At 40.0% G+C, this 22,395-nt stretch overlaps 1 protein-coding gene across 2 annotated transcripts; it reads left to right on the forward strand.

Moving 5' to 3' along the window:
* The first annotated feature begins 453 nt into the window (after window positions 1-453).
* slc7a11 (solute carrier family 7 member 11) lies at window positions 454-20,009 on the forward strand. 2 transcript variants are annotated; one of them, XM_028416245.1, is made up of 13 exons: window positions 454-458; window positions 956-1,270; window positions 3,173-3,299; window positions 6,803-6,918; window positions 7,288-7,413; window positions 9,898-9,997; window positions 10,099-10,143; window positions 10,895-11,018; window positions 16,404-16,507; window positions 16,881-16,977; window positions 17,964-18,113; window positions 18,187-18,364; window positions 19,714-20,009. In XM_028416245.1, exons 2-13 carry the CDS (start codon window positions 991-993, stop codon window positions 19,767-19,769), a joined length of 1,503 nt encoding a protein of 500 aa, XP_028272046.1. In that variant the 5' UTR covers window positions 454-458; window positions 956-990; the 3' UTR covers window positions 19,770-20,009. The 2 variants fall into 2 exon arrangements, with proteins under 2 accessions (XP_028272046.1, XP_028272045.1); XM_028416244.1 differs by lacking the exon at window positions 454-458 and having other exon boundaries at window positions 743-1,270.
* Window positions 20,010-22,395: the final 2,386 nt, after the last annotated feature.

Raw genomic sequence — 22,395 nt, forward strand, 5'->3', positions numbered from 1 at the left:
GTTTTTAACATATCCATGATTTGACCTACACACTTTAACCCCCTGCCACTCTTGGCAAAGAGCAATACTCCAGTATTACATGCCCTTCCAGTAATCACAGCTTGAGTTCTCTTTTCCTGTGTATAGAGCTGATGGAGGAAGTTTCACAATCAAGCCCTATAATACCAGACATAATAGCAATAAGTCATTAAAATGTGTCATCATGTGTCAACATCACTAGCACTGATGCCAAAGGTGACTGGCCCTGCAGTACAGCTTTTTTATTCTGTAACATCTTACCCTAAGACACTTTAATCTGCATTTTAATAAATAGACTATCAAAAATATTTGTCTCATATCACATAGTGGGCAGTCTGCACAGTAGTGAGAACATTACTGAACAGTTTGGCCAGAATTTCCTACTCTAAGTGCACTCACAATGACCACGTTAGTGTACACAGACCAAAGTGTGTTTCTGTGTGTGTCTCTGTGTTTGTATGTGTGATTTCAAGTAAACTTGGTGGTTTTATCCACAGTTTTTCTTCCTTTTTGTGACATACTGTAAATTAAGAAGTGTGTCTAACTTGTTCCTCTTGGTTTTCATGAATGAAACTATCCCAGAAACTGGAGAGGGGGCAGGAAGTAGGTGAGGCTGCTTTGAAAACAGGTTGCTGTGTCATGATTACCTTGCACCAAAGTGGCGCAACACCTCATTTTGATGTGTCACAGCTGTTTCTTTTTTTTGTTACAGAAGAGGCAGAAGAGGAGGGACTACAGGATTTTTGGTAAGAGAACAGAAATGAAGAACAGACACCCGGGGCTATATGAATGACAATGAGAGAGAGAGAGAGACAGAGAGAGAGAGAGAGAGAGAGAGAGAGAGAGAGAGAGGAGGTCTCTTTTGCATGGACTTTAACTTTTTTTTAAACTTTGCCTGAATCACTCACACAGGTTGGATTCAGGCTCACCCAAAGAGTTGTGTGTCTGTGTGTTGAGCAGTGTTTAAAAAACATGACCAATAGGTCCACATCTCAAAATGATGGAAAAATGTCAACAAATGGACGACACAAAGTTTCCCAGACAGATCCCACAGGGAAACTACAGCAGGACGATAACAGCGGCAAGGTGGAGCTGGGAAAGAAGGTGACCCTGCTCCGAGGGATCTCCATCATCATCGGGACCATCATTGGAGCCGGGATCTTCATCTCGCCAAAGGGAATCCTGAAGCACTCAGGCAGCGTGGGAATGTCTCTGATAGTGTGGATCGTTTGTGGTGTGCTGTCATTGTTTGGTGAGTTTAGCAGCAATGTATAAAATGAATGAAATGAATAACAATGCCACTTTTTTAAGCAAACATCACAATCTGACAATATAAAAACAGAGGTATGTGAAAACATGTTGTTGCGGGTGTTGTGTATTGTATGATCTGGATTAGCGTGTTTGTAGGCTAAGGTGTTATACCTGAATATTGTGTCAGTATAAAAGCTGTTCAGACTGACCTGATAATAATACAGGCACAAAGAAAACACATTTACCAGCTATATAATAATGGCACTTTAATGTTGAGAAAAAACACTTTAACTGTGTTGCTTAGGGAAACTTAATATAACTGGGTCGTCTGTATTATGCAACCATTTTCTGCAAGAGTGATGTGATGTGTAGCAACCTGATCATAATGTAATTTGTTTAAGTTTACATTGCTACAAGCTATTTGAGACAGATAGGACCAGGGGCTGCAGATAAAACACTGACTGGGGAACTCACAGCTGTACTTGAGCAGAACAATTGGCCTGTTATTTCTTGTATCTAAACTAAGGTGGCAGATGGTTCGTTCCACAGGAAAGTCACCCAAAGAAACTGGACGCTTTCAAAAGAATATTTGGAATTTGATTGGATGAATCAACATGAGGGAACCAATCAGATCAATGAATGGTTGCTTTCTCAGTGTTGTTCCCCATAGGCTGCCGTCACATCTAAAACGTGGCTTTCACTATGACTTCCTTATAGGGTGCTGATTGATCCAAAGCACTAGTGGTTTGGCACAAGCACAAAGCTTGAAGGCTGTCAGGATGGATGTGTGTTAGCATGTGATCTTACAAATCTAATGAGAATCCAGCTGCAAGTTAAATCTGTCAACAGACAAGGATATGTTGACACTCATGATATTGAGAGTAACTGAAATATTAGTATTAAAAAAACTGACTGAGACTCAGGAGTCCAGGTTTTTAGTCTCTTTTTATTTCACCTAGAATTAGAGTCTACTGCTCATGGTGTGTCTCAAAACACATTTCATAACAATTCATAAGATAAAACACATTTTACAAGGAAAAAACATTCTCTTTCATTATTACCATTTCTGCTGCCATCAGGTCAAGTCCCACACCCCCATGAATACGTAGAGGTGCAGTCAGAGACATTTGCTCATATGTTACATTCTCAAGGACTGAAATAGCTACCTCATGTTATGTTTTCCCATATTTTCACAATATTTTTTTGCCAATACTCAGTATGCTAATAGCTGTCTTTCCACCTAATAGCAGACATCAAGACTGGCGTTAACATTAGTTAGATAGTTTAGCTAACTAAGCTTATACAAAGCTTAGTTAGCTTTGTATAAGTTGAGTTGTTTATTTGTGTGCAGAAGCTAATAATCTTATCAAGGTATAATGTTAATATTAACCAAAAACCCTCACTCAGACAGAGGTCTGGATATGAATCGAGTCGTAATATAGCCACAAAAATATAGAACTTCTGTTTAATAATAAAATCTTTGCACTAAACACAAAGGTTTGCATAATAATGTAATTTGTACCAGTGATGCCGAAAATACCAGTGCAGCAGCAGCCAGTGAAGCAGTGCTTTCCACCTCTGTGCAGTGTACCATATGTGTATATTGTAGCAGTATCCTTAAATCCATTGGGTTTGTGCTGTGATGAAAGCTTCAAGCACATTATCCTTGAGAACTCTCCCTTAATTCCTGTAGCCTAAACTTGTAATTAAACTTCTTCCCTCTAAATCTCACTTTCTTAAGTTATGGATTGGGACCCAGAAAGACTCCCACAGTAATATACTGTGTTGCTCATGGGGCCCAAGAAGGGACTGTACATTTCTATAGATGTGGCAGACAGTTTAATAGCCATGGGACTGTTCTGTAGCTACCTTTTTGTTTCATATGTCACTTCTGTCACTGCAGGAGCCCTGTCCTACGCGGAGCTGGGGACTTGTATTACGAAGTCTGGTGGACATTACACATATATCATGGAAGCATTTGGACCACGGATGGCTTTCATCAGACTCTGGGTTGATCTCATTGCTATAAGGTAATGTTCTATTGAGTCTAACCTTTGATTTAAAACTGCACTAATCAATGTCCTTATAACATGACTTAGGTCAATATGTGGAGCCTTTTTGGTTGTAGTAAGACCTCTAAAGAGAATGGTTGTCTTCAGCAGCTGTGAGAAAAGGTCTAATGAATGCAAACAAAAAAGAAGCAAACAGCAGACAGAGACTAGTTGACAGCTAAAGAGAAAAAAATAGTTTTACATTTAGCTAATGTTAGTCCTGCTAGGTGCAGCTTTATTAGCACACTTGTAACTTTATAATTTTATTATCAAAGATAACTTGTATTGTTGTTATTGGTCATCTAGAAACAGATACTTTTCTCAAGAAGAAGTTAAAATAAAGCTAAATGTATTAATAAAACAGCTTAATTGATACTTGAAAGAATGCAGGTTTGAAATGAAAATTGAACTTTACATAAATGACAAAATTATTCTTTCCTCTTAAATGTAATTCTGTAGATAGTACAAAACAAATAAAGGTTTTGGAAACAAAAGTAGTGTAGTGTTCGAGAAGACTAGAGTCCTGCACAGGAATTGACTGCCAGGTTGCAGACCAAGAAAAACTACTACTTCTATGGAATAGAACTCTAAGCCAGGCTAAAGTATGCTAGGTACAACCTGGAGACAGATCACACATACTGAAATTAAAATGAAACATTGTCTTTGGAGAAAGAAAGGAGAGGTGTATAACCCAAAGTACATGGTTCATACAGTCAAACACGGTGGTGGCTGTATAATCCTGTGGAGATGCTTTAGTGTAATCCTGTCAGTATTTTCATGAAAAAGAAGGCTACCTGTATATCTTGAAAGAAAGCCTAAAGCAGTCTGCAGTAAAACTGTGTCTTGATTATGGTTGTCTCTTCCAACATGACAACGATCTGAAGCAAACACCTCTTCTAGTTAATAGCTACCTCCAGAAGAGCAAAGTAAACATTACCGAGTGACCTGCACTTAAATCTGATTAATAATCTGTGGATTGTACTCCATGCCAGGAAACCAACAAATCTGGAGATGGTTGAAAGATTGACAAAGAATGGACTATGATTCCTTGGGAGACGTGACTCAAACTTGACTCAAAATGTGTTTTCTTTATATTGACCTTTGATATGCCACATACTGGTCCTGTAACTAAGGCTATGTAACAATATGTGCTTTAAAGGGCACAGGGCCAAACATCAAACCATATTTGATGTATTTCAAATGCTGTGCAACTGCAGTGATGAAAACAAAGAAAATCTCCAATGAGCTGGAAAAGTTGACATTACTGCTCTGATCACTTATAACATGATACAGAGCATGTCAGCATTTATAACGTCTTGGACACACTGGGATTAAGCTCTTTAAATAGGCTACTTGGATTAAATCTTCAGCAATGTATAGAGTAGAATGCTGAAATATATCGACACATTTTGTTATTTTTTTAATGATTTTTCTAATGTTTCAAAGCAGCTTAAAGTTCCCTTTAAAGCATTTTAACACATAATTAACTATATCAGCCTACATTCTTTCTTCAACTTTTTAAGCACAGGATAACCAATAGAAAACTCATCTAAATATTTTCATCCAGTATATTAAGACCAGTATGACATATATTACATTAAATACTAAGAAACTATGTGAGCCAGACACCACCTTGTAAGATTCTTACACTGTGTAGACTGAGCCACTCATCTTGTGTATCAGAGGTTCTGTTAGAGTGTTTGGTGATTTCTCTGACTGTCTGACCTTTGTGTGATTCTGAGTTTACTTTAGACCAGAGAGGTGACAAAACTCTCCATAAGCAGCTGTATGTGTACACAGCCAAGGCCAAAGCAGTACAAACAGTCTAGTGGCTATCCTGAGCTGCACCAATTTTATCCTGGCCTGGGGCAAGCGGGACTGAGGGGAAACCATGGGAAATGAACAAAGACAGAGGCCGAGAATGAAAACAGGAATGATAGAGACAAAGAGAGATTTCCCTGGCTGCAATGGCTCAGTGGCTACTGTGGGAAATGAAGAGGGAAATACTGATGAGCCATAAGATGAGCCTGTGGGAGAGGCCAGCCTTAATTCATTCTTATTGAAGCTGAGCCTATAGACAGCCTGCGCACTGTCCACCGCATAAGGATGTGATTATGGAAACGGTTTGTCTAGAAAGCTGCCCATCTGATACTACACACTCACATCTGTTAGCTAATACCTGTAACAATAGAACTTACACAGTTATATGAGAATTTATTATCAGAGTACTTCACACACAGAGAGGGTGGGGTTATGTTAGGCTGGATTTTGTAAAAAAAATATTTGTTATTACTTAATAATATTACTGCTGACCAATTCTGGAGCGTTTTACCATTATTGTGGTCTTTACCAGATATATGTCATATGCATATGTAAAATGTACTACATGCTCAATTTGGAAAACACCAGTTTACAGCTAAAGATTGCTGAGATTATATTTTAATCTATCCATATATGAAAACAGCACAACCATGGATACACATACAAAGAAGCAATTGTTGCTGTACATCAATTTCTCCTCTGTCTAAAAAGGACATGGACTCATGGAACTGCATCTGAACAAAGAACAGCACTTGTGGAACAATGTCCTATGGACACATGAGACCAAAGTGGACTTGTTTGGTCCTTATGATCACCACCATGTCTGCTAAAAACCAAGCACAGCATTCCAGCAGAAACACCTCATACATACTGTCAAGCACGGTGGTGGAGGACTGATGATTTGGACCAGGACCTGGACACCTTGCAGTCATTGAGTAGACCATGAACTTCTCTGTATGCCAGAGTGTTCTAGAGACAAATGTGAGGACATCTGTCTTGACAGACAGATGGACAAGCTTGGTGGAAACTGGGTCATACAACAGAACAATGAGCCAAAGCACAGCAGCTAATCTACATCAGAATGACTGAAAAACTAAAGAATCAAGGTTTTGGAATAGACTAGTCAAATGCAGACTTCACCCCAAATAAAATACTGTGATCGGACCTTAAGCATGGAGACGCTGACTGGTGGCTATTGTGTTAACTTTTTTAGCAATATTAACAACAGAACCTTGTCTGTTTAATCGGACCACACAGGCCCACCTTCACTCCCTACGTGCATTAGTGAGCCTTGGCTGCCCATGAGCCTGTCGCCGGTTCAACACTGTTCCTTCCTTGAACCACATTTGATAGATACTGACCACTGTCAGATGCTCTGACCTAGCTGTCGAACCATCACTATTGGGTTTTCGTCAAAGTCACTCAAATCGTTCAACATCAACTTTGTGGAAAAACTGTTTATGTGCTGCCAAATATATCCCAGCTACTAATAGGTGCCATGATGAAGAGTCAGTGTTATTCACTTCACTTGTCAGTTCACTTGTAGTGTCATGTCAACCATGGCCCCGTACATCCACTGAGAAGTGCAGAAGTTTTTGTTTTTTTACAGAATCATGTTAGTGTGAACTGATTTGTTAATGTATGTGTGTTGTATCTTACAGGCCTGCTGCAATGGCAGTCATCTCTCTGGCCTTCGGTCAGTACATTTTGGAGCCTCTGTTCATGCCATGTGATATCCCTCCTTTCGCTGTCAAACTGGCCACCGCCATCGGCATTAGTACGTACCAGACTGCTACTGTTCTACCTTAGCAGGGAGACAGTATGTCAGGATGATATTATCTTTGTGACTCACAGTAACCTGCTTTAGTGTGAGGAGATGGTGATGTGCATGATAACAGGAATTTAACTGCAGCTAGAGGCAGAAAGGGAGGGGGAAGAGTATGATGTCAGCTGTCCACCAGACAGGCAGGACCAGGGTTATTATTATCTTACCATACCTGCCCTTTAAGTAAAGACACAGCACTGCAGAAACAGACAGCACAGAATAGACACTGTTAGTAAATGTTGACCTTTGCTGTGCTGTGAGTACTTGTAAGACATCAATAAAGCATGACTTCATGCGTCTACTTTCTCTCTCTGTCTGCAGCTTCTGTTATGTACCTGAACAGCATGAGCGTGACGTGGACAGCTAGGATTCAGATCTTCCTCACCTTCAGCAAGCTGCTGGCCATTGCCATCATCATAGTGCCAGGGATGTACCAGCTTTTTAAAGGTAAAACATAATCATCACCTCTAATTACCATTATGACAGAGCTCCAGCCACCCTGAAGGTCCAAAGTCTAGAGGACATTGACGTCATTTTTGTTCATGAACATCTCCAGGCTTCATGCAGAGCACTCAGCTGCATCAATTAACATGACTTCCTTTGTCTCACACAACAACAACATGCACTGTAAATATAACCTCCAAGCTTTGAGGGTCATAACACACAGCTGCTCACAGCAAGGGACAATTTCACAATGTCCCCACAGTAGGAGTTGCTGTCCTCCCTCATTGAAAGACTTCTCACTGTCTCACTGTCTAAAAAGTGACTGTATATAAAGCACTGATTAGTGAGTGTCCAACAGAGCTGCAATAAAGTCAATGAACATGGTTTGTGTAATCAGGTGAGAGTGAAAATATAATTTAGTATCATCTGCATATATGGAAATCTAATATATGGATTTCTCAGTGCCAGCATACAGATTAGTATAGTGTTCTTGCCCTTTTCATTCCTGTGCTACTAGGGTGATGTTGGGGCTCGAGCCTACACAGCTCCAAGAGGCATGGTTGCCAGTCTATAGCAGGGTTCACACAAAAAAAAAACAGACAAACTGGAAGATTGACCTTGTTTTTGTCCACAGGTTAAATGTATTCTGCTTGTATAGAGAAGGGAGGAGCCCATTCATAGTGCCAGCATTCACTTCTGTGTCATACACTGCCCGATGATTCTGATCTTGTCTCTTTAAGAATCCTCATGTCTTTGTGTTAGTGTGGTTAGGCTCCGGGTGAAGAAGGCAAGTGCGGTGTGTTATGATCATTTAGAAGTGTAAGCTTGTCGAACTTTACAGGCTCTTTTTAGGGTGGTGGTGATTTCAGCTCAAAGAGATCTGGTATTAAAAAGAATAACGGGTTCTTTAGTTTAATGTTATAATTGGTCACCAATTATTGGAGATTAAGCTCATTTGCTTAAAGACTCACTTGTTTCTGCAGGGGGTTAGATAGATTCTGGTTAAGGCAGAGAAGACCATTCAGAATTAGTCTGAAATTATCAGATGATCAAGTTTAGAGCAGTCCATTACACTACTGTGGCTAAGAGACAAAGTCCACTGTGTAAAGATCCATCTATCCATCTTCCAACCTCTTATCCGGGGCCGGGTCACGGGGGCAGCAGTCCAAGCAGGGACACCCAGACTTCCCACTCACCAGACACTTCCTCCGGCTCCTCCGGGGGGACCCCAAAGGCGTTCCCAAGCCAGCCAAGAGACATAGTCTCTCCACCGCGTCCTGGGTCTTCTCCAGGGTCTTTGTGTAAAGATTGCTGAGAAATTCTGCAGCATTGCATTCTTTAAAGTGAAGGTTAAAGGTATTTGCATAGATGGATGGATGGATGGATGGAAATTGTTATACATAGTATATACATTTTTATGATTTATACTGAACAAAGAAATATTTGCATTATGTGAGCTTGTAGACCATCAACAGAGGAGCATGACTTTCACAGTGAACAGTGAGCGCACATTGACTTAACCTGAAAGGAGTTCAGAGGGTTAAGTGTTTCTGTCAAAACCACACAGTGCAGCATAATATTAATCTATGTGGTTACCTCATCTCTGAGTGACATTCAAATGTGTTTGTTCGCAGCTCTTCCACATAGTCCACAGGCAGAGTTGATATCAGGAAGGAGGTCAGGCAGAGAAATTAATTGGCTGTTTAAAACAATGTTATCCCCAATGTGAGCATGTTATTAATTTACTGAAATGAAATAATTAATTTAAGGATTAATTAAGCAGAAAAAAGTTAATTACTTGTTTTGATTGGTGTGCACAATTGAGTCTCGTTGTGCAAACAGATTATTAGCTTTCCTCCTCAGACGTGCAGAATCAACCATCCAACGTGACGTTAAACAGCTTAATGGAAACACTGATTGGGTAATGATTGTAACCGCACAACAGGCCTAAATTACCATTAGGAAAGACCCTTAAGTGCAACGTAAGCTTCGTGGTAATTTATTGATTGTTTAATTTAATATTAGCAATAATGACCTTTGAATAGGTCCTGGACAAAACCTAACAACACTACTGTGAGGGCTGGCAACTAATTTTTGTCCTGATCCATTTGTGTTCACCTTATTATGTCTTCACACAGTCCATGGCACTCAACAATGCAACATCACTATCCCATCACATTATATTCTCTGTTTTTACAAGCACTTTTTGTTTCTAAGTATGATCATACCAGGTCACTGATTACACCTGAGAGGGAATTAACATGATTTAATCTGTGCCTGTGCTGTTTGGAAGGTTATTTCCTCTAGCTAATAGGGCCAATAACTGCTGCGTTCATCTGTTTTATTGTTATTGTGTTGTGATGATCACTCCCGGTCTGATGTAGAAGTATTTGCACAGATCAATTGTAGGCTGCAACAATCTTTTTCTTTTCTTTATAAACAATTATGGTGCTTCAGAGAGTCTAAACAGAACGTGTGTGTCTGCAGGAGAAACCAAAAACTTTGAGAATGCCTTTGAGCTGAGCGATGTTAAGCTGTCTGGTATGCCACTAGCTTTCTACTCTGGGATGTATGCATACGCTGGGTGGTAGGTATGGTCCTCACAAACACACACAGTTACTGTTTGTTACACATATTGTTACTACTCGTTAATCACTGAAGGTCATATAAGAACTGTTTCTCTTTCAGGTTCTACCTAAACTTTGTGACAGAGGAGGTGGATAACCCTGAGAAGTAAGTAATATTTACTCCATGATTCCTCCTTTCTACTGTATTACTACATGTCAGCATGATACACAAATAGCTCTAATTCTCTCCTTTTTAATGGGCTGCATTTGTGAAAAAATAAAGGAGGTATTTTAAGCTTCACCGAGTTCAAGTTATTGAAAATTTGAAAAAATCCGCAAAAGCATTTTTCTAATAAGTGTTTCTGTCCTTGTTAACATTTCAGACATTACATTAAATGGATGTATAATCATAACATTCAAAAAGATGAACAATATAAGCTTAGTTTTGTAGACATTTACATTTAATTTTCCTCTTGCATGTTCTGTTTTGCAGTCCATCTAGAATGGATAATTTTTTAATTGAATGAACCATATATAACAGTATGTGTGACAAGCAGTCACATGACAGAAATGATGTGTGTCATCTGCAGGCTTTCTGTGCAATACAAGTTAAAGAACGGTTTTGTAGAAGCTGTAAAAATGAAAATAGATAATGCAGCATGTAGAACACTATTTCCCTGCTGTTTTTTGTAAGCACCAGCAAAAAAAAAACTAAATATACAGCTCTGCAAAAATTCTACATATACAAATGTACACATTTTAAAACCTGAAAAACTGAATGCACATCTTTTATAATTACGTTGTTTGTGTTAGGCTCTATTTGAAATGTAACTTTTATATTTTTACTTTTAAATAAATGTTCATTTCAGATAAAACAAAAGTCAGTCAGCCTTTGCTCTTACCTCCTTTGTCCTCAGGACTGTGCCATTAGCAATCTGCATCTCCATGGCAATTGTCACTTCCTGCTATGTGTTGACCAATGTGGCATACTATACCGTGATGTCAGCTCAGGAGCTCTTGGACTCGGAGGCTGTCGCTGTGGTAAGTACTGAACAATGTCCCCACTTCACAGAGACTTCAGGCTTCTGGCCCGGTATCGAGCCACTCACAAAGGGAGGTAAATGTATGAATCCTGATGATTTATGGCATGTCCTCCCAAGTGAGGCACCATGTGTATTTACAATAAATGTTATTCCATCTTAAAGCACTCATATGGGGACACAAGCTTTGGGAAAATCATGGTGTGCTGGATTCTCCTCAAAGGTCAAAGACTTTTTATGGTCACCAGATGTGTAGATCATACAGAGGAATTAAAATACAGTTTATTATAGAATGTGAATGTTCATGTGATCATCAGCAATACAATCACTGAATAGATGGTCATAGCTGTGCCTGGTCTAATAATGTGCATTGATGTGAATACAGACAGACCAAGCAGCAACCTCTAGGGGTGAGACGAAGCCCGTGCAGAAGTGTTAACATTTACAGTTCTCCCTGCAGCCTCTAGGGCTGACTCCAAAAGCAACTCAGTCTATTGACTCCCATGTTGAAAATGCAGAAATAAACAGAAACAGACCATTTTTGCTTTTCTTCGTTGTCTGATAATTTTCCATTATTGTTACCATGGATATTAGTCCAATTTTCTATGTTACTCCTACTACAAAAGACACACCTAGGTATAATTCATTTAGTGGTGATACACTTGTCAAGAGTTCAGTTAAGGTGGAACCCAAACACAGTAAAACTCAGAGGACAAGGTTCACCCGAAGGTGAGCTTTAATAACCCATCAAAAGTCCAGGAACAAAAAGACAATAACGTTCTATTCTATTCTTCTTCTTTCTATAACTTTCAGTTCTAAGTCTGATTTAATGTTACACATAGGTATACACTCATCCGGTGTACTCCATTCAAGGCTTGTCTTCATTATCTCTCAGACTGATGTTTGGAAAGAAACTGTAAAATCCCACCTCTTTACCAGCCTCCAAAGTGACATGATTTATATTAAAATGCCATCAGGGTGACCAGGAAAGGGCGGCACCGTGCTGCAGTGGTTACCACTGCTGCCCCACAGCAAGAATGTTCCTTGGCCTGATTTGTGTTGAGTTTGCATGTTAGGTTAATTGTCCATGGGTGTGAGTGTGATTGCTTGTGTGTCTCTCTGTGTTAGCCATGTGATAGACTAGCAACCAGCCCCCCAGCGGCCCTGTAGTACAGGACAAAGAAAGTGGATTAAGCAAATGAAAGAAGTGTATTTTTACAGTTTACCTTGAAAAAAAAACTTTTAACAATGAAATACAGATCAAATAGACATGTAATGAAAAAGTTGAAGATCTGTTGCTTTAATTGATTCAGTGGGCAGCTGTGGGTCAGGTGGTGGAGAGGCTGTCCATAAATATAACACTGGAATTTTGATTCCAAGTATTATATTTAAGTTGCACTAAAACTTATTTTATATCCATTTCCATCATTAAAATGACATACCCCCTATACCATCACATCTCACACTGTTTTCAGCAGAACAAATGTGATTAATCAAATGTTGACAAAAACCCTGCAGAGTCAGCGAACCTGCAGGGATTTTTGCGGGGTGTTGGAGGTCTGGGACCTCTGAGCGGATAATCACTTTGCTGGGTTGATAATCCAGCCTTATTCTGAATATGGGAGTGCTGCGAGGAACACCTAATTAAACCCAGCAGGCCATACCTGCTAGCTTATGATTTAATTCATCCTACTCGATAGAACTAATGCAGTTTATAAAAAGTGGAAATTACTTTTGTTTCAGTGGTGAAAAAGTAGTTGATGTGACTGTGTTGAGAATTTCTCAGTGTACAAAGAAAGGGAATGTGTTTGATGTGTGCAACCCACTGTCCTAGGGATTCCCCCTTAACTGCATACAAAATCAGCTGTATAACAGATGCACAACCCTGGCCTCACTGTGCAAAAGCGGGGCCAAAATATGTCACATAAACCAGAGTCTGTGCAGTAGAGGTCGAGAGGTGAAACTGCATTGCCACTGTTCTGACCAAACACACCCTACTTCATCCCTAAGCCAGTAGTCTGGCTACATATACGTACTGAAAAAATGAACGCATATCAGAATAATAAGAACTAGCTAACAAGCTATCAACCTCTTCTCCTCCTCCTCTACCCGGCCGACTGTCAGCAGCAAGGTTCTCCTTATGAGCCAGGTGCTGTTCAAGGTTTCTTCCTGTTAAAAGGGACTTCTTTCTTGCCACTGTCTGCTGGCTCTGGGTTTCTGTAAAGCACCTAGAGACAAATTTGATTGTAAAAGCTGCTATATAAATAACATTAAATCGAAATTAAAATTACTCTTAGTGTTTAGTTGTAGCCGTGCCCTATCTAACACAGAGGAGGCAGACTTTGACCTATACTGCAGCCAGCTGTGAGATGTTTTGCCATCACTTTTCGGGTAGTGTCCTGTCGTCCATCTTTATATACAGTCTCTTCTCTGGTATATAACTGTGAAGCCTTTGTGACATCACCCTTTAGTTTCTGAGGAGGTCAAGAGGTGAACACGGAGGTGTCACAGAAGCAGGAAGCTGGTGATGCAAATCTCCACCTGCCTGTCACAAGTGGGCATGCCCTTAATTATGCCAAAGTCCTAATAAAAGAGACAGTGAGGAGGCATGCATGATAATTAATGAGATATGAGTAAAACCTCAAGACCTCCAGTTATTTTTACAGCACAGGGTATATTACTTGTGTAAGCTTTCCAGCATTGTTATGCAGTCCCACTTTTAGTATTTTAACAAGCAACCCAAGGGATTGAACAAGCCATGGTCGAAGCATGAAATCTGGATATAGTTGCTCATATTTGCAGAGGATGGTATCTTCCTGAGGCTTCATGCCAAACACAGAAAATAAAATGCACACATTGCAGTATTGTACAGCAATTTCATGCATGTTATTTAAACAATAACATTTTTATGTCCATATTTTAAATGCTGTAGTCTGAGCATGGCAGCAGCACTGCCTGCAGACACAGAGCCAGGCTGAGCAGTCTGCATGGAAAACTGATGTCTCAGTCAAAACACAAGCCTGGTGCAGGAGAGCAGCACATTGTGTAGTGTGTGCAGATGTCAAAACACACACGAAAACAGCCTGATGATAGCATAACAGCTGCATTAGCGCGTAAAAATAACACCTGAGATATAACAGTACAGACATATTTCTTTTTACGCAGTGACTCAATGCCACACTTATAGTCTGTAATTTCATGTCTTAGGTCTTGCCAACAGAAGACAAGTGTATGGAAACATCACAATCATGGCTGCAAGCAAAGGGGAATGCAACCATGTCTTTGGGCAGGATAACTGTTAGACACACTATTATACTATTTGTATTTTGGCTCTACACACCAGTTTTTTACACATACCAGCTGACTTATTACTTACTTAATACTTAATACTTAAATACTATTTTTTAAAGGTGACCCAAACCTAGCAGTGGGATTTTGGAATCAATGAAACACAAAGAGAGGATTGTCTGTGTAGTTTTCACAGATGACCTGTGTTCTCCTGCAGTGTGAAAGCTTTGGAAGTCTCCCCTCTTTGATGTTAGCGCTGTTTTTCCTGGTCTGAGCACCGCAGCCGCCTTCCTGCACTTACCATGTCATTATTAGCGAAGCGTCTGACAGCTTCCCATCAGCTGCTAATGTGATTGTTCCAGCCCAGCCCTGTTAATGCTAATCACATCACAGACATCCCCCAACAGCAGCCACCATTCCTTATTAGACGGAGGCCTGCTACCAGAGCTACTGCAAGCCTATAGCTGGGGAAGACTCATTCACTAAGAGACGCCCGGTCTTTTGTAATGCGGTTAGTTTTATTGGCCTGCATCTGATGAGTGATAGCAGCACCCTTAAGAAAGGTGTTAAGAGCATTTGTCTGTTCTTAGAAGGCTGTTATGTGATAACAGAATTACAGCGTGTTCTTCCTTTCTCTCAGACAGCAGCCAGAAGTTTACATCTCAAATCAAACTTAATTACACTTTCTAGAAGTTGTCTACAGGAGGCTGGCCTCTATGGACACAATTTGTAATTTTAGACATGTGCTCATGATGTAAGAGTGAGAAGAGGTCATTTTTATTTCATCAGGAGGAAGCCTTCACACAGGATTTCTACTCGCAGAGGAAATCCTGACATGTTTTATCTCAGAAACAGAAAGAGAGGACATTAATAACTTACATTATGGTTCTTTGTCAAAGTCCGCCTTTGACAGCCCATCACTTCAACACTTTATCTACTCTGTAAATATTGTAGGTGTTCACATTTAAAGCTGAAACATCACCTATATTTTGATAAAATTGATTGATATGACAATGTGCCATGAGTTTCATCGCCCTAGATAGATTCTATTTGCAGTGATGGACAACACACGGCACTACATTTTGACTGATGCAACAGTCTGCAGAATGCTCTGAATGACCAATCAGAAGTGTTTAAAATGACAAAAATCCTTAGAACTGGGACTATTATTCCCTCTTAAAAAAGTCACCCAGTGTTTAGTATGTTGCCTTATATTACATTATATTAGCTTGTACAATTGTCTCATCATTTATCATCAGTTTTTCTTTCATTTAAAAGGATGGCCATGCATTGGAGCTCCCTGGATATATTATTAATAACACACAATACATCTTGAGCAGAAAAGTGTAAATAAAATAAGCCCATCACAGAGATGGCCATATTTATTTAATATAATCTTTATTGTGTGCTTTCAGTGCAAACTCAAGTCAAGCACACAACACACACACATCATCTGCAGTGTTATGTTGCTTATGAGCTAAGTGGCATCATTTCAGTGTCCATTTGTATGAAATTCAATACACACAATAAATTCCCACTCTTTCACTTAGAGTCCATGCAAGTGCGGACTGTGACTAATCATCTCTGAATGGCTTCATGAATAATAATAAGCTTTTACTCCCACTTCTACATGACCTATTTGTGACAATTCCTGCCAGCAGCCCTGTCAACTGCTTTAATTCCATCTGACTAACTACACTTAATAAAATAAGACAATCCACATTTCAGCAAGAGTACCTGGTACTTTGACACCTAGCAGCACTTCTACTGCTGTTTTTTTCAGTAACAGTTCAGCTTGCAAATTTAATTTTTCTTTTAATTCAGTTTTTTTAATAAGGATGGTGGAAATGTCAAGACATTGGGACACCAAGCGGTTTTAATTACACTATATAAAATCCTGCACCTCCAGCACAGCCATGGTTACAAGTAGAGAGAACACAATGCATTTGTGCAAAATTAAAAAAAAAACAATATAGACATACAAGATATGATATCATACTAAGAAGAATAAGAATGGTTTCCTATCCGTAAAGCATGATAGGGGTAGTGTGACGGTTTTCTGTTGTGTTTATTTTTTGTGTCTTTTCTCTGTCATCAGACATTTGCAGATAGGCTTCTGGGGAACTTTTCAATAGTGGTGCCAGTGTTTGTGGCCCTGTCCTGCTATGGCTCTATGAACGGCTGCCTCTTTGCCTTGTCAAGGTACACATTCTTCCTCTTTGTTGGCCCTTCTCTCACACCCACAGTGTGAACAGTTAAACAGAAAGGCCTGCTTTGATTTATTTTAAACATTCAAGTGCTGCAGAGAGCTACTTCAGCTGCCAGTCTGTGGGATTTAATGCACTATAATCTGTAAAATGTGCAAGAAGTGTTTTGTTTACACATAAAATATACCTTACAAATACCGCTTCACATTAAGTGTCAGTGTACAATAAGTAAAACTGTTTGTTGATCAAACCTTTCCAGCGTGAACAACTGAAGATAAAAACATCTGTCCATATCTGTCCATGTTCTGGATTAACTCATTTTCCACCGTCATTCTATGTTCGTCTGCATGTATGTGTGTGTTCTCCAGAATGTTCTATGTAGCATCACGTGAAGGACAGCTGCCTGAGGTTTTGTCCATGATCCACGTCCGCAGACACACCCCATTGGCTGCAGTCCTCATCCTGGTCAGTGTACTGTAACAACAACAACAGCCCGTCCTCACCATTAAAACACAATGTGTTGGTTAAGATTTTGGTTGTGCATCTTTCTCCATCTCATCATCTCTATGTGTAAATGGAGACAGGGAATTTGTTTTTTGTGTTGATAACCACAAATAGCAACCATAAACAGTAAAGCCAAACATTGACCCGCAGTTTTTAAGACCTTAAACTCAGCAGCAAGTAAAAACAAAATAGCTCGCAGTGTCAGGGGGGCTCAAACTCTGAACTGCGGAGGTAAGGTCCATCTCCAACTCTACCTATCTACTAATATGGACTTTTGCTTCTGTGTTGGTTCCATGATCAGATGACACTGGGTAACACTTTCATATGTCAATTAGCATAAACATAACCATGTGCCATATCTGACAGATTTTTTTCATAAAGATGACACAAAAATAATAAACACCAAACTTTGAGCATTACTAAAATCCACATTTTAAAGAAAGCATTGACAGTGTCATGTCTTTATAATCTTATCTTCTACCCTTCAGTAAAGTACCCACCCAAACACCCCCTAAGGTCTAACAGCTAATAGTGCTTACACAGAGGTGACCGCAACAATATGAAACCATATCCATCCTATTACATGCTAATTATTGTATTCCTCTGCAAGTTGGATCATTTCACAAGTAATTTACCATGAAGAGATTGTTGCTACGGTTACCTTCATATACCTGCATGTTCACATGTGGTTAAATAATTCAGTTGTATTGAATACATGATAAAGAAGACATTATCCGTGGTTTTGATAGAAATAAGACACAGCAGCCAACACTTCCTCAACACATCACAGCTGCAGAAGTTATTTGATCTAGTTATTGTCTGTGGATGCTCTCATTCATCCAGCTCAGGTTCTGTCCAGGAGTTTAAATCAAGGCAACTAGCAAGGACTGACTAGTCCAACTGTACCAGTTGTAGTAGTTATGGAAACTGTGTGTGTGTGTGCGCAGTACCCTATGACCATGCTCCAGCTGTTTGTTGGGGACATCTACAGCCTACTGAACTTCATGAGCTTCCTGCGGTGGCTGTTCATTGGTGTGGTGGTGCTGGGTCTGATCTACCTCCGGTACACAAAGCCTGACCTTCCCCGCCCATTTAAGGTAAGCAAAACCAGAAAAAAGCCATCAGACGTGCCCAATGTGAGGTACAATAATGACATCACTCCCTCCTCAGGTCCCACTCTTCATCCCAGTGGTGTTCTGCATCACGTGCTTCTTCATGGTCTTCCTGTCTCTGTACTCGGACCCTCTCAACACGGGAATTGGATTTGCCATTTCCCTCACAGGCATCCCTGCATACTACATCTTTATTTACTTCAACCACAGACCAAAGTGGCTTCAGAGGGCTTTAGGTAAGTCATTCTTCAAAGCAGCACACCCCTGATATTTGTCAGTATTTCCAAACATTTTATGCCTTGATATTTGTAAAATGTCAGAACTGAATGAAAATGCCCATTTGGCATTTTCATTCAGTTCTGACATTTTACAAACTAAGTGATCACTCACTAATGCAATCTATGCTGCAATTAAAGTAACCATCGGCCGAACACAGATATTAGTGGAATGAAATTCTTGACTTTTAATGTCATGTATGATTAAAATCCTCACTCTTCACAATGGACCATGGTTGTTGCATAAAAGGGTAAACAACAAATATACTGCTATAGTAAAGAATGTGAACTTTACTATGGCCTGTGAATGCAGCATGCATTCTATGCAATGCATTCTACACAATGCACCTGTAGGGCATTGTGAAGGTGCCGATCTCTGCCGGCTAAGCAATCTCTGTTGTTAGCAGTTACAATTTGTGCCTTTATAGCCCAATAAACATTTTATGTCAAAACATTAATAAAGAAAACACAACCGCTCATGTTACACTCTTTATCCATTATTATAATAATAAGACCGGTAATTTCCGTTCCCGTTCTCTTCGCCGGTCTGCACAATGCATCATGGTGCATATCGCTAAAAGTAGTGACCATCGGATGGACACTACTTTTCTAGATGCATTGTGGGATACATTGAGGGCTTTATATAGGGTCTATAATTTCTCACTAAGAATTCGGACAGCACTACAAAATGGCAGAGGCACTATATAGTGATTAGGGAGTGATTTCAAACACAGCCTATGTCTCTCGGCTGGCCTGGGAATGCCTCTCCCAGCTTAAACTGCTGCCCCCACAACCTGGCCCCGGATGAGTGGTTGAAAATGGACGGCTGGATGGAAAATAAAATAAAATAAAATAAAATAACTGAGTAGGTGGCTGGTCCTAACACACACAATAAAAAAACTCTATACTATATCCATAGTGAAGAAAGAAGAGGCAGCTGAGGTCAGGAGTGGGTGGAGGTGGGGGTGTAGACTTGCTTTTGATATTACCTGTTAGGTTAGGGAGAATTCAATAAGCTTGGTAAACAGTCATTGCCTAAGAGCTTAACAATTGTGCAGGAAGTGAGCGAATCACACCCTCAGGTAACAACAATTCGCTAACAAAGCATATTCATTTTGCAATACTGATGCAAATTTTTTGCTAATAGTGCTTCATTTCTGTTGTATAAGCTTAAAAATGTGCACATTCCCTGACTGCTGCAGCCTTGTAGATGTTCTCAGTGAATCTAAAGCTCCTCATTTGTTTTTCAACCACACAGACTCATTAGGTGATCTCCAGAGAACCTCATATGCTTTCCTCTGTGTCCGCAGATTCCTTCAACAGAACCTTGCAGATCATCCTGGAGGTCGTTCCAGCTGAGCAGTAACGGCACGCCACCGCAGCACTTCTTTGACCACACACATACTGCACACTGTGATGCAATCTGAAAGAAATGTTTTTTTTAACATAGTGTTAGAAATCAGTTCATATTATTTGTCATTTATATGGCAGTATAGGGCCACTCAGCAACCATGACTGTATAGAACACTGTACTGTGTAATGTGTATAAATGTCTTAACATTTAAATAACCAGAAGAACTTTCTACAATAAAAAACTCTCTCACTACAAGCTCTGCTGTATTATTTTATTTTAGATCCCTGTCCACAGCATGAGGTTGAACCATCACTGGACACTCTTCTTTAGGGTTAAAGGAAATATGCACAATCAAATAAATGTCAATAATAGTTCTGTTATTTATGTACTGCTGTTTATCTGTTCTGCTGCGAGTTGAGAAGTTTTTGGATATCTGCTATAGAGATTTTATAGATATTATTATATTATATATATCAAAATAGTGAAGGTGAGATGGAACGAGCAAAGAAAAAAAAGGCAATGCTCATCCACAGATCTGAGCACTACAGTCTGGATCCTCCTTCCCTCCCATGACCATCATCGGGTGCTGTTCCCCTTGCTAAAAAATCACCAGCTGTCATCCAGCTGATCTGATGCTGCTGGGATTCTTATGAAGACAGTAATACATAAATTAATAACATTAATTCAAATGTGGCTTATTTTTTCTTAATTTTTTTGTAAACATGTCAATAAAACATCATTATTTCAACTGCCCCACCATCTTAAATTACTTTTGTGCCATGCAGGAGAGTGGTAAAATAAAACTTCAAAGTACCTGACATGGATATAACACATATTTGGACTGAACTGTCTCACAAGAAGTGTGGATTCATTCAAACCTGTAACTTATTAAAGCTAATCGAACAAGCAGATGCCTAAAATGAAAGAAACTTGAAGCCAGTATCTGTGATAGACAGAGAGAAAACATGGCAGCTTATATAACCTGAAATGCCCAGGTGAGCTGCATCAGCTGATGGGACAGCCTGGGACTGATCCTGTCAGACATAGGTGAAGCATCAGGGCGGAGCAGGCAATCAGGAGGAAAGAACACAGTCTCTATAAAAAACCTCTTGTACTTCTCATTCATGGCAGCAGCCCTAAACTGGCTGCAGTTCACTTAGCAGGAGCTCACAAAATAAACCTGGAGCTGAAATGGCTAAAAAAATACTATGTATACCTGTTCCTAGGCTTGTACAGTATTGGTTTTGTATCACAACTGAAACTGTTATTTCTATTTGTTGCAGCTAAGATTTTGCCCCTAAATAGATGCTGATTGGTCAGTTGAGATAAATGGATCTGATCCTTTAACCCAGTGACATTTATAATATTGGACTAAGTTCCAGGGCCCATATAGAACATGTAATCATGGATTGGACTTCTCTCCTCAAAGAAATTCTGTAAAAACAGAAAATAAAAATCTAATAGAGCTCTGCTGGTGTTTAGAATGCTAAAAAAATACAACTGAAAACCTCAGAAACCTTTTCAATACCAGTTCCTGCTTGTAGTTCACTAAAAAAATGTTCCTCATTATATTGCTCACAAACAAGATGTGGAGTTTACCAATCATGAGTTTAACATGTATTAGCAAATCATCCCTTATTTATTGATATTATTTATCTGTATGGCTAATCAGTATGTTGGACCCTATTAAAAACAGTCTTTTGATCATCAGAGGGCCCGAGTCCTCAGATTTTATCATGCAGACTATCATGCACCAACTAACGGACCTTCGCCATTCGACTCAATTATCATTATGACTTTTCATCACTTCCCTGACCTTACGTGGACTCTCTGCTCCCCTGGTAGTCCACTCGCATCATTTGCCAGTCAGACGGCATCAGCAGCACCCGGTTCCCTCCTGCATCACGAATGAAGTGGCTTGGCTCTCTGTGGCCTGGTGTGGTTATAGTCTTACTCTGAGGGGTGTGAGTGTGTATGTGGTGTGCAGTCTGCTGATGCGGCTCCTCTCTGTTCCCCCTGGGTGGGATTTGCAGGTAATCTGTCTGTGTAACCGCTGCCCTGTGGCACACTGCCTCCCCTCTCAGCTCTGTGTCCTGTAAATGGAGGGCTTTTACTGCTGATGAGAGGATGGCAGGATGGAGACAAAATGCCTAGGAGCTTTCACTTTAGCACTGAGCCATAAAAAGGCTGGCTTAAACTCAACTAGCATCAGCTTTTGTGTGAGCTATAAGCAGCTAGCTTAGGCTGTGCACCGCAAGCATATGGACCTTTATTGCACCGTCTGCCACCATCCGGTTGGAGTGTGCTAGGTTTATTTAAATGCATTAAAACCAGCTTTAATCAAGGCACAGAGGGTAATTCCACCTCATCATATTTACCACTTCACAGCCAGTGCCTGCTGCAGCTGCACAGAAACAACAACTAATCATACTGCTATGATGACGGTGTCACCATTGGTCATAAAGTCATCAGTTGACTGCTATGGTGAGAGTTTGCATAGATCTGGGGTGCTGGAAGTCACAGTTACATTTGGGTGTTATGAACATGACATACAATGCAGAGATGTTCACAAGTCAGTCCAGTCGCCAAGGTCTGTGTTTATTTGAACCCTGTGGTGACGTTGCGCCTAATAACACAT

Source organism: Parambassis ranga, chromosome 10 (assembly GCF_900634625.1).
Source record: "Parambassis ranga chromosome 10, fParRan2.1, whole genome shotgun sequence".
Lineage (NCBI taxonomy): Eukaryota > Metazoa > Chordata > Actinopteri > Ambassidae > Parambassis > Parambassis ranga.